Source organism: Ictalurus furcatus, chromosome 3 (genome assembly GCF_023375685.1).
Source record: "Ictalurus furcatus strain D&B chromosome 3, Billie_1.0, whole genome shotgun sequence".
Lineage (NCBI taxonomy): Eukaryota > Metazoa > Chordata > Actinopteri > Siluriformes > Ictaluridae > Ictalurus > Ictalurus furcatus.
The window spans coordinates 13,800,918-13,814,190 of record NC_071257.1 but is presented as its reverse complement, the minus strand read 5'-3'; the positions used below and the strand labels follow the sequence as shown (position 1 = coordinate 13,814,190).

Genomic DNA, 13,273 nt, shown 5'->3' with positions numbered 1-13,273 from the left:
TCGTGACATCCCTAACAAGCAGTTATGTGCATTTCTTTACATTTCTCAACAGTACATATAACAATATTTACATGGGCAGCTTAACAAGACCATATCATATAAACCAACGACAGAATCCCACACTGGGTAAGAGGACTGACCTTGCAGAACTTGACCTCAGCCTCAAGGTGCTGGATGTACTCGGACTGGTTGTGAATGATGGGGACCAGATCCTGGACTGGAGGTAAACTTCCATCATCTCCATCTGTCTGTCTCTGCCAGGCAGAAGGGGTCAAAGGGCTTAATTAATAAGTACCTTAGTGAAATGCTTACAAATGATGCACGATAACTAAGACTCAAGCCTTCTATTAAGGTCTTTAAACATGTGTGTACATTACAGACAGACGCTATCATCACCAGACTAAGTTCCTCCTTTCAATCAGAAGACACTATAATTTACCATGCTACCTCAGCCAGAGTCTATAACACCTTTGACCTTGGATTCATGTAAATCTATTGTATGAGACCTTTTAAACAAAATTAGGCACGTTTCAAAACCGTAATAGGTGCGCTTAAAAAGCTTTGTTCACACATCATGAACATAATTATTATTATTACTTTATCATTAGCTGTGCAGAATATTTTCTGATAAATGTAAGCCATCTAAAAGTCAAATCAGTACAAAATGATGCCTAACAGTGAATGATCATATTGTTCTGATACATCCCTGTCATTTTAGACAAAACCATATGGATTCTCATGTCCAGCGGTTGGGTTTAATCTTCATCTCATCTCATGTTTGTTAACAACCCATATACACCTCATACACCTTACCTTTGGAACAGGTTTCCTTTTTGAAGGTGAAGGAGAGTTGACTTCTTTCGGCTGTTTCTGAAGCAATGAACGCAGCTGACTGACTGAAAAATTAAAAGCACAAACGATAAGCGCACTCTCCTTCCTCTTTATAGTAGGTTGGCACTGACCAAAATGTAAATTGTGCAGATTTGTACCTGCTTCGCTCTGCTGCGTTTGTTGTCTCGAGCTCTCTGGTGTGCTGTGCTGACTGCTTGATTGCTCCAGTGCCTCAGCATTGGAGCTCTGGTTCACCAGCATGCTGCTTAGCTGCTGAATACTGCGGTTGGCCCGCTCTGAAACGATTTCATAATAAAAGTGTAAAGTCTTCATCCACCTTGGATTAGTTTTTTTTTTTTTTTAACATGTTGTCTCCTCTCTTCTCATAAGTTTTAGCAATGTCGTGCCTTTATATTTGTTTTAAGTTTCTATTTATTCGGGCTAGACAATATGACGATATGATATACACTACAAAATGGCTAAATGTTAAGCTTTTAATGGTCTTAACAACAAATCATTAGTCAGGAAATTAAACAAACATAAAGTAACCAAGAAAGGGATCGCTTTTCTCTTTGATTTCTTTAGATGTTTAAGCCTTGCCTTTGTTTTGTTGGAGTTTTTTTTCTTAATTTTTTTAACTTTATTTTTATTTTGTAAACGCAGACGTGTTAGTTTGAATTTTACACCAAACATTTTGCACTTAAATGTGAAATGCACATAACTGCTTGTAACCTTTGTGTACAAGAAGACTATAGAAGTGACCCCCCCCCAAAAAAAATTATATATATATATAATAATAAAATAAATAAAAAATTGCAATGTAAATGAGCAAATGGTGTTACAGGACGTCTCAGGAGTGTGCGTGTTTAATTCTTGCTCATTTTCTGACCGATGATTTGTTGTTAAGACCATTAAATATTTAAAATTTTTCATGATGGCCTTAGCCCATTGTTTTGGGTTTTTTTTTGCCAGGAGTGTAGATAAAGCTATATAATAGCATCATGATACACTTTTTAAAGTAAGTGTCTATTGTCTTGTGTCAGTGCTTTTATACTGTAACTCCTTTCTGACTCAGTGAAAATTAACTCACTGGACATTAACATCTATTTTTATTCAGTGAATACTTTAAATTGTATTCATGCTGGAGAACAAAAACTCAAATAATATTGGTTCTTGTTTGCAGAATGATATGTATGCAGTGGTGAAGATGTATTTAAAGTAGGGATGCACCGAAATGAAAATTTTTGGCCGAAGCCAAATATAATGAAAAACTTGGCCGAAAACCGAACAAGTTTTTTCGCGTTTTTTTCCATTTATTTTGCCATTTTTTTCACCATTGCATAAATTAAATAGTCAAAATATGCTTTTTACTATTTTGTCTTGCTTTTCAAAGAAAAAATAATTTACAAAAACTACCATTTCAAAATATTACTATAAATAAATAATACTTTAAATAAATAAATTAGTAAAAATAAAAATATTTTGATGTGGTCATCTTTGAGCCCCCCTTGAATAGCCTATGTTAGTCCTATAACTGACTGCTGAAAGAATGGAACACTCTGTAGCCTACAACAAAAAAGTGCATTGACAAGAGTACAAAAAAGTGGATGGACCCACAACAAATGAATAATTGTCCTAGACATATGCCTACTTCTTTAACGGCCATTCTTACATCTTTCTCTGACACTTTAAAATACTTCCACACTGCCGACATGTTTGCTGCAATTAAAGTTTCGCGTCTCACTCTGGTTGCTAGGTTATTTGGTCGCGTCTTCAAACACGTCATTGTTCGGTCAAATTTATTCGGCGTTTTCACCGAATAGTGCTTTTTTCGTACGAATAATTTCGGTTGCCGAACATACGGTGCATCCCTACAAATAATATTGGTTATTGTTTGTAGAATGATATGTATGCAGTGGTGAAGATGTATTTAATGTATCGTGATATGATTGTTTTTGTTTGGTTGTTTGTATGATTAGACATATGGCCACCACTACTGAAAATTACACATGCAAAATCACCAATTTCAATGGCATATCAAATATTCTCATATTCTCGGTGGAAAATGCCCATGCTAGCAAACTAATATGTCTCTGCCTAATTAATGAACTACCTGGAGATTTCAATAGCTTTAGGGTTTGTTGCACAACGTTTGTGTTGTTATGCTGCAAGTCACGTGATGAATTAAAACTATGCAAACAAAAAATATATATTTTTAATAATACTAATACTAATGATAACAACAACACATCCGCAGAGATGCTGCAGTGATTCTGGCTAGCTAACAAATCACTCATCACCTCTCAATTTCTTCTGATAAGTTCCTATCTCTTCATCTTCGTCGGAGTCCAGCGAAGGCTTCATTTCAGCATTTATTTCAAGAGAAATAAAGTACGGTATTCTTTCCCTGCAGCCGTTTCAGTTTTCTAACACAGTCGATATGTTGATAACGAGCACAGCCGGTAACGGTTGAACCTGAAGAGCTCACTTCCGTAAACGTCGTGGTTGCAGCTGGGATATGTAGTCCTTTGTAGAAAGCGTCCTCGTGTTCACTAAACCGCGGTGGACAGAGTAAAAACTACAATATGGTGGAAATTTCAAGAGAGGGAGATAAATGTAAAAGTAAAAAAAAATCTTATAGGCTGAACCACTATTCAACACTATATATATTACAAACACATTAAACGTATTATTAATTACGGTAGGTAACTAATAATAATAATAAATTACTAGGACGTTGCCTAGCGTTTGTATGTGCTTCCGGGAGTAAGAACGCCCCGCCCCCTGGTTACGCTGGCAATGCTGGTGATCTCCGCCTCCTCTCTCTCTGTCTGTCTCAGCCCGCCGTGTGTCGCCGCTGTTAGGAATAACGTTATTCCTGAGCAACCAGAGCCGCAGGAGCCACGCATTGGGCAGGGCACTGAAAAACCGTTTAACTGCTACACAATAAAAAAAAAAAACGCCTGTGCAGAATAGAAAAGGGGTAAGTTATATGTAACTAATATGTTCTATGGAAATATATACAAAGATATTATTTGTGGTGGTATTCAGCTATGCATTAGTAGCTGGGAGATATTTGCAGACCGCGAGCCTAGCTTATTGTTGGCATCTACATTATTCTTCTGGTTGTTTACACGGTGACCCAGGGTCACGGTGTGAGCTTTCCTCTTCAACGGGTCCTTTATCAGGCAAAGCTGACAGCTCAAATTGTCTTTCTTGATAGAACTGATGGTCGTAAAAACATGTTTCCACCGGCGTCTACTGCAAGTAGCATCCCAGCGTGTGTGTGTTTAGTTGTGGGCCGACTAAAACACTTGCGCGTATTTGCTGCCCCCTTCAGGTTCGGAAGAGTCGCAACCTCGGTGCTTGCGTTACAAACGGTACCAACGGAACTGCAGAAAAACAAGTACCGTCACGTTTTAAGAATGTTGGTACCAACTTGGTACCGAAGTATCGTTTCTCGTGACATCCCTAGTAGGAAAAAAATCCAAAGATGTGCAATAAAGCGTGTGTAGATTTAGGTAACGTTGATCATGATGTGTTGAAGACTCTTCTGATAAACAAATCGGTACCTTGTTTCAAGGTATGTGTCGTTAAATTGAATTCTCCAAGCCTTTGTGTACAGACAAAGGCAGAAATCCTTGAACAGGTTAGCCATTGTTAACTGGTGACACCCAGTTTCCCCCAACAGACTATAAGCACAAAATCAAAATGCTTTGAATATCAATACATTATTTACATTTGGAACAGGGATGGAGCAATCTAAAAACTTCAGTACGTGTCATGAGACAGACAGATGGACGCAAGTGGAGGTTTTCTATTTTTAATTTAAAAAAAAAAAACCCAATGTAATAAGCAAACCAATGGGCTGGGCAAATGCTCAGAAATGAGAGGCAGACAAATAGTCAGGTGATCAGTAAGTAGGCATAAACTAGACAAGGCTAAATCAGTAAATAATGAAGCAGGTTGGGGTCAAAACACAAGGTCAAGCCAGACAGCGGGTAGAGAACACAAGCTTGGACTCGACTCACAGTGTAACATTGACTGTAGCATGGGTCAGAGCACAGGTAGTCGGAAGTAAACATACATAATCCATATCAACGACGAGTACACGAGCAACGGTGAACAACAGGAAATATTGAGGCTGAAAACAAGGCTTGGAAGTGCATGATGTTAGTTTAGGAGATTTTGCAAATAGGAACAGAAACAACTGAGCATAAATAGCCAAACTAATCAACTGAATTCAGGAACCAAAACAAAGGCACATGGCCAAACATAAACATAACGAGGGGAATACGTGACATGTAGTCAAGTATGTATTACTGCCAGGCACAGCCCAGAGGCACAATGAGTCAGGGGGCCCCAAATCTAGAGCCTCTACATAAAGTCGCTCTTATTTGGGCGGCGGTGGGGGATGTTTGTGGGTGATGTCCATGCCCTGGGCCTATTGTCTCATAATCCATTCCTGCATGTAGTCAGACACAGATGTGACAGTATAATAACCATACAGCCAATTATCCATCCATCCATTTTCTGTACCGCTTATCCTACACAGGGTTGCGGGGAGCCTGGAGCCTATCCCAGGTGACTCAGAGCATAAGGCAGGGGACACCCTGGATGGGGTGCCAGCCCAGTGTAGGGCACAATCACACACACACACACACCCATTCACACACTACAAACAATTTCAAGATGCCAATCAGCCTACAATACTTGTTTTTGGATTGGGGAGGAAACCGAAATACCCACAGGAAATCCTGAAGCACAAGGAGAACATGCAAACTCCATGCATGCGGAACGGAGGTGGGAATCGAACCCCCGACCCCAACTATTTTTTCAGTATATTATGGCTGCTCACTGTCTTTGCACTTTTGATTTTGACTTATTTTTTATAAGTAATTAGACTTGACTAAAAACACTTAAATATTAGATATGATATTATATATGACTAAAAGTTCTTTTTAAGTCCTTCACTTAGAAATTGTTCTCATTAGCTCATATTATAGCAAGTCAGCGCGTTCATCTGAAAAATCAGTGAGCTAGCTAGCCAGATAAAAACTGTATTTAGTGCTACTGCTACTTGGCCTGTACCTAAACACCTTTTGACGTCTCAGCACCACTGTGCATCCTCGTATTTGCCTGAATAATCAAGTTTCAGCTTCTAACAAATGCCCTGTACTGTACATACCAGAAATCCTGGTGACATTCTACGTGTCTTTGTGGTTATTTTGATTCACGGCGATAAAAGATGACTTTTTGTTAAGTCATATCTGTCGTTTTGCCTGTTGAACAATTAAAAAGCATTTGCTGGTACACGCCTGCTTTCAAGCGCACTTACAGAATGCTGCAAATAGAATTTCTTTCTAAAAATCTGTACATTTGGTTGTTAATTGAAGTCAAATATTACATTCATTTTACAGTACATTGCATTCTGTTTCTGTAAACAGCATTAATAAATAGTAAACCTTTGTGGAACTAATCTGCGCAAAAGAGAGTAAGCTGTTGTTAGCACACTATATAGTAGTTACAGTAATGATTACAGTCAAGTGTACAGTTTTTACATATTTAAATCATTCTCCAGTGTTAAGTGTTTACCGTTCAGAAGTTTATAATAACCATATAGAAACATAGTCTACTTAGCGATCGGATCAACCTCTCCTTTATACTGTATACCTTCAGCATTAGTATATAAGAGATGTAGTTAAAATAAGATAAAGATCGTGCTGTGAGAGAACAGGGTGGGAATCAGATACAGAGCCGGTGTGGGAGAGCAGGAGAGCGTTTCTAAAAGTTGTGCATGGGGTTTCCTGGTGTAATCATCTGGTAAACATGTGGTAATGACTTGTTTAGAGAGAAAAGTGAGTTTCATTTGGCATTACTGCAGGACAGGGTAACGTGTTAGACGAAGCACAAGCCAAATGGTTGTTTAGATTTTGCGAAGCTGCTTGGAGATTAAATCCTGCCTGTAAAGTGGTAATGGTTGTAATATTAACCAGACAGGATATTATGGGGGGTTTTTTTGTTTGTTTTTTGCTGGGGAATGCTATAGATTGGATAGATTATTATGGATTATATATATGGGTAGATTGGATAGATTATAGATATGTTTTTTATATGATAGTCATATAAAAGTTTTAAATGATAGTCATTTTAAATATGATTTAAAGTAATCTTTTAATGTGTAGTTTGTGCGCGGACATACACGTACTTCCTCAAACTAATCTACATGCTGGAGTGTAGTTGCGTTTTTATGTTTGAAATGCTTACAGTCCTGTCATCTGATCTCGTAGGCGGTGCTAGACAGCTTGCTGCTGACATCAGTCTCTCAGCTGTCCTCCAAAATCCGCCAGTCTGTGGACAAAACAGCAGGCAAAATCAAGTCAGTACTAAAAGCATTCACACTCGTCATTATCAAGTACAAAACACAGAAATATGTCAGTTATTTTACTGAAGAATAATATTTGTGTTCCCATCATCAAGGATTTTGTTCAAGGACAAGGACAGGAACTGGGACGACATTGAGAGCAAACTGAGCTCAGAGAGTGATATACCACTTCTCAAAACCACTAACAAGGTGTGTTCAATAACATAATCAGTATACTCATCCTCTATAAGCCCGTCAAAGCACCAGTCTGAGATATTTGATCAGATCTCCAGAATATCATTTAATACTTTGTAATATTATTTTTAATACTAATAATGCTGTTATTTTTCATAGGAAATCTCAACAATTCTAACAGAGCTGAAGAGGGTGGAAAAGCAAATCCAAGGTGAGGTTGAAAGCAGTGCTGTTTGACCTACTTCATCCTTCTCTGTTGAGATATTTACATGAACCTTACAAGCATCATGTATATACCATATTATGTATGACAACATGATATCCATTAAAGAGTGATGCTAAAGTGTCACCGACGCCCTCTAGTGACCAGCTACAGTACCATTTATAACCCCACCCAGACCTATACAAATGAATATAAATGAATACTAGATCCTAGTCATTTCAAGTAATATGTTTAATTGTGTTTTGTTGGTTCAAGAAAGACAGTGGATTTATGTCAATGTCTTTTGCATTATATTTCTCAATGATATGTGTTTTATGGTCTCACAGCTTCAGGGTCCTCAGTTTGATCTTGAGCTCTCTGTGCACGTTCTCTCGGTGTCCCACCTCTGAAAAAACATGCCAGTAGGAGAACTAGTGACTTTAAATTGCCCCTAGGCATGAATGAGTGAGAGAGTGAGTGAGTGTGTGTGTGTGTGTGTGTGTGTGTGTGTGTGTGTGCCTAGTGCTCTGCGCTCTGCGATGGATTACCCTGTCATCCAGAGTGTATTCCCGCCTCACGCCCAGTGTTGCCGAGTTAGGCCCCAGATCAGCTGTGACCCTGACCGGGATAAATGGTTCCTGTAAATGAATGATGTATATATTATAGAAGTTGGGTGTTTTGATAAGGCATAGGTTTAGTTGACAGAGCACAGCCAGCAGCTCTATTATTTGGTAGGTGGTGTTGGTATATTCGTTGCATGTGAATAGTTGTATGGTTTCAAAATGGAGCCTGAAAGTGCAGGCTATAGTGTTAATGTGGGCATGGCTAATCCTCTCTTACCAGCTAGGTGACACTTCTGTTGTTGTTGTTTTTATTATTATTCTGTAGTATTTATATGTACAGTTGAGGTCATAAGTTTACATAGGAAACCTGGATGATCAAAGACTTGGAGGATTTTTCTGAAGAACAGTGGGCAGTTTAACCGCTCAGAACAAACAAGAGACTCACGAACAACTATCACAAAACATAAACACAGTCATCTGTAAGCTTTTGAATGGGTTCATTTGTAATAAATTCAGGTATTTGTTGTGTCTTGTGGACTAGGTGTAAACATATGCTTATTCAGGGCAGCACTAAATAAAATTTAAAAAATTGAATTTTTATGATCCCTCTTTTTTAAATTCTTAGCATTTTGCAGATTCTGCAAGGGGTATGTAAACTTATGACCTCAAATGTATAATATTACACATATATATGGACATTTTCACTTAGGGGTGTACTTTACATTGTAGCAAAGTGTCATTTCTTCAGTGTTGTCACGTGAAAAGTTATAATCAAATATTTACAAAAATGTGATGAAATACACTCTCTCTCTCTCTCTCTCTATATATATATATATATATGTGTGTGTGTGTGTATGTATATATATATATATATATATATATATATATATATATATATATATATAATATAATATAATATAATGGTTAATGGTTTCACCACTAGCCTCATTAGACTGTCTTTTTGCTTGACCTATCAGAGAAAAGTATCTGTCGTCCATCTTATAGCACTGTAATTGCTGTAAACAGTATAATTTGCTGCAGGTTGAAGAATAATCACCGTTTCATTAGGTATTCAATTTATTCTGAAAGATGACCCACTGCATACTTACACACAAAGAATTTCTTTTTACCAGTTAGTGTAACTTTATTCTGTAAACATATCTACAATAAGTATGGATGAGACTCTACAGAGACACACACTCCTCCGCTGCACAAGCTCTGGTTCCAGTTTGTACTGTGAACCTGATTAACTTCTGGCTTCACAGCAGCACACTGGGAATGAGCTTTAAAGTAGTATTGGTATTTAATATAAAAAGTATGTTTATGTACTTGGGGTATATATTTGAGACTACTCTTCCTGTCTGTTCTGTAGCCATAAATATCATGGTAGACCCGGATGGAACCCTCGATGCTCCTAACAGATTAACCCTGGTGAGTCCGATCAAACCCAAACCCAAGGCCAGCAAAACAGCCTCCAAACCAGCTCTGGACTGAGCCATCCACAAGCCAGTGGAGAGGTGCCATTACTAACAAGTGAAGGACAGGAACCCTCAGAATTGAGCAAACTGGATCTCTAATAAACCTTGAATGTTTTGCAGCACATTTTTTTTAGCTGGTGTTTCAGTTTTGTTATGGAATCTTTTCAGTGCTCTCAATAAAAAATTTTTTTAAAAAATAAAATAAAATTTACGTACGTTAGTCAGTTGTTTCTTGAAGATTTCATTTGGCTGCTCGCGAGTCATTTATTATAACATGCAGAACATCTACCCTGAGCTATGTTGATCCTTTAAGGGAGTTTGCTGATACAGGCTGGTATTCAGGGGATGTTAGCTGATCTTTGTAGAGATGGATAGTTCTTGCATCACGGTATGAGGTCATGGGGACGTGGACAGTCCCACAGCTGTTACATCACCTGGAGTGATTTCAGTTATGTGGGACTTTCTGAGGTTTCCATGTAGGAACAATGTAATTATATTATAATATTAGATTTAGAGAAAAGTAATTTTGAAACAGAATATTGTTCTGTTACTTACGTTTGGAGAAGTAATACATATATAGTTTATTCTAACGTCTATAGAAGTAATTACGGTCAATCAAACTCACAATTTCCGGTCATATCATTCCACAAGGCAGGTGAGTCAGTGTTCTCTGAAAAGTCGATAGTGACCGAGAGAGGAGTCAGAGCAGATTTAAGGAAGCCTTCACCACACTTCCTGTTCCCCACAGAGTGCACGCAGTCTAAAACAATCTGACTGTTCAGGCTGTGAGAGGGGGAGGATGCACTCAGAGCCAGCATGGACGAATCACCCTTTCACTCACTGACGAAGCATGTTCCTCCATTGGCACAAACATGAAGAGCCTGTGGAAAGCGTTGCCAATAGAAAAAATAGAGTCAGACTTCTCATTCATCTTGCGTCTTTAAACATCACACGTAAAACCATCAAGGTTGGCGCTCTCTAGTTAAAAACTAACTCCTAAATCAGGTCTTAACACCGACTCTCATATAGACTGCCTTGTAGAATAATAGCAAATGATTTTCTGGATTAGATGGGTTGTTTAAGAAGTGCATGTCTGCTAGAGCAGAGCTAGTTCATTCCAACATTTCCAGTGCCTAAAGCTCTTTCATGTTTGTTTAAGGGAATCCTTGGTGTGGTACAGCACCATGAGTCGTCTGCCACATTGCGCTTGTTCCCAAACTCCTGCAGGCGTTTGCCGCCTCTAATGATTTCCCTGTGGTTAGGCAGCTGAATCCTGGGCTCGAGACCTAGTCTTCATTATGCAGCTATTTCTTGCTGGCGCCGTTCGAAATATACGGCAAGGGATATTAACAGCCATGTCCTGCCAAACTCACAGTCCTCCAATCCTCAGGCATCAGATTTCTGTTCATGTGAACATACAGAATACATTCTTCTAAGGTCAAGGGCTTTAGGAGGATATTTTTCAAGGCGCTTATTATATTCCAAACTGTCCAATATGTTATATAAGTACAGTAGGTATCTAGCTTGTGATCTTTTTTGTGTTGTTGTGGTTGTCTGCCTCCAATGTGAAAAAGTATTTGCCCCATCCTGATTTCTTCTGTTTTTGTGTAACTCATTGTTTTAGATACTCAAAAAATATATAACAAAACAAATGCTACCTGACTAAACACACTATACAGTTAAAAATACATTTTTATTGAAGTGGAGTCATGAACAGTGACCTTTATTGATGCAAGAGAGGCCTGTAGGTCCTTTGCTGAAATGCTGAATGAGGACTCCTCGTCCTACGTCAGTGTCAGACCTCACTAATGCTCTTGTGGCTAAATGGGTACAAATCCTTCCCAGAAGAGTGGAGCTTATTATAACAGCAAAGGGGGATGTTCAAAAAAACACATATGGCTGTGATGGTCAGATGACCACATACTTTTGGCCATATAGTGTATAACAATTCTGTCATGATTGCATTTGCAATCAATGGTCTGCATCAACCTCCACCCATACATTTCTATTCTTGGCTCCGAGGCATCATGGGTACCCAGATTCACTACAGCAACTTGACAATAGCATATTCTCATTGATTCGTCATTACCACACTGGAAAAGGACTTAACTTAAATTTATTACTGAAAGCTCCTATACGCTTGCCCAATCCCATGTCATGCTTGGGCAGAAGTTCTAGGCTAAAAAGCGTCAATTAACATAATTTTACTCAACAGTATCAAGAGCTAATGATCCATGACTCTGCATTATTATATGGAAAATAACCGAGTACTTGAATCCTTGTGAGCGAGCAATTTATTGTATTCACAGTCTTTATCCTCTCTTGATTACTCTCTGTGGATGAAGCATATCATGCTTGTGCCCTTGACAAAAAAAGGCAGAAAGTCTTTGCCTAACGTTTAAGCTATGAACTGTGTTGTAAAGACATTATTTGAGTCTGGAAACTCTGGTGACAGTTATATCAACAGCCTACTAAACCTGCTTGTCCGCTGGACAAACGTGAATGAAAAACACATACGTAATTTGCTTGGCCCAGGCCGCTGGGTCTAGTGATTTGTCCACCTCTGCACTATATGACTCACACTTACACTCAGACTTACATTCGTTAAAGTAGCAGCATAATTGGAGGTCGAGTTTTGCAGAGGCGCAGATGTGAGGCTCGTAAATCAAAACGGTGCTCACCATGGAGTCAGATGTTGTCATAGAAATCCTCCATTAAGCAGAGCATAGAAGTTTTTTTCAGACAGTAAGTAACTACATACCTAAATAGCAGGTAAACTTAGCTTAGTATAGAAGGCATCATACCATGGCTTGGTTTGTTCTTAAGAATGTCAATTAACTGTTGATATTTGCATACCCACGAAGTAGGTTAGGCTAACGTCAGTTCCAGTTTTTGACCATTAACGTTACATTCACTTGCATATCCTCCCGCCGAGTTCGTTGTGAACCCTCCCGTTGTGACAAATGTGAGTGAAAGTGAGGAAAGTTACACAGCATTTCGTTCCCTTACACTACATTTGGGCTAAGGACAATTAAGTGGACCCTCCCAATGTCCATACCATGGTTACGCCCTCGCTATAACAGTATTTAGAATGATTATGTACTACAACAGTATTTAGAATGATTATGTGCTACAACAGTATTTAGAATGATTATGTGCTACTACAACAGTATTTAGAATGACTATATGCTACTACAACAGTATTTAGAATGACTATGCTGCTACAACAGTATTTAGAATGATTATGTGCTACAACAGTATTTAGAATGATTGTGCTACAACTGTATTTAGAATGACTATATGCTACTACAACAGTATTTAGAATGATTGTGCTACAACAGTATTTAGAATGACTATGTGCTACTACAACAGTATTTAGAATGATTATGTGCTACTACAACAGTATTTAGAATGACTATATGCTACTACAACAGTATTTAGAATGACTATATGCTACTACAACAGTATTTAGAATGATTATGTGCTACAACAGTATTTAGAATGACTATGCTGCTACAACAGTATTTAGAATGATTATGTGCTACAACAGTATTTAGAATGATTGTGCTACAACTGTATTTAGAATGACTATATGCTACTACAACAGTATTTAGAATGATTATGTGCTACTACAACAGTA

At 38.3% G+C, this 13,273-nt stretch overlaps 1 protein-coding gene and 1 long non-coding RNA gene across 11 annotated transcripts in view; one reads left to right on the top strand and one right to left on the bottom strand.

The window, feature by feature from the left end:
* sdccag8 (SHH signaling and ciliogenesis regulator sdccag8) overlaps positions 1-3,646 on the bottom strand; it is a 57,150-nt gene extending 53,504 nt beyond the window's left edge. For 5 of the 10 annotated variants that reach the window (XR_008385556.1, XM_053620864.1, XM_053620863.1 and 2 more), the window contains exons 1-4: positions 3,132-3,598; positions 990-1,127; positions 814-896; positions 141-254 (exon numbers count right to left, since the gene is read on the bottom strand). Coding sequence is in view for 8 of the 10 variants with exons in the window: in XM_053620864.1 (XP_053476839.1) it covers positions 141-254; positions 814-896; positions 990-1,127; positions 3,132-3,195 (399 nt within the window). In the remaining 2 variants the exon portion in view is untranslated. Of the gene's footprint in view, positions 1-140; positions 255-813; positions 897-989; positions 1,128-2,448; positions 3,065-3,131 lie in introns of those variants that run through there. The other 5 variants (XM_053620858.1, XM_053620862.1, XM_053620859.1 and 2 more) reach the window with 5 other exon arrangements.
* Positions 3,647-3,663: 17 nt separating this feature from the next.
* LOC128605439 (uncharacterized) lies at positions 3,664-9,860 on the top strand. Its single transcript, XR_008385557.1, has 5 exons — positions 3,664-3,814; positions 7,122-7,210; positions 7,312-7,405; positions 7,550-7,601; positions 9,528-9,860. It is a non-coding gene; the product is annotated as an uncharacterized LOC128605439 (long non-coding RNA).
* The last annotated feature ends 3,413 nt before the right edge of the window (positions 9,861-13,273 follow it).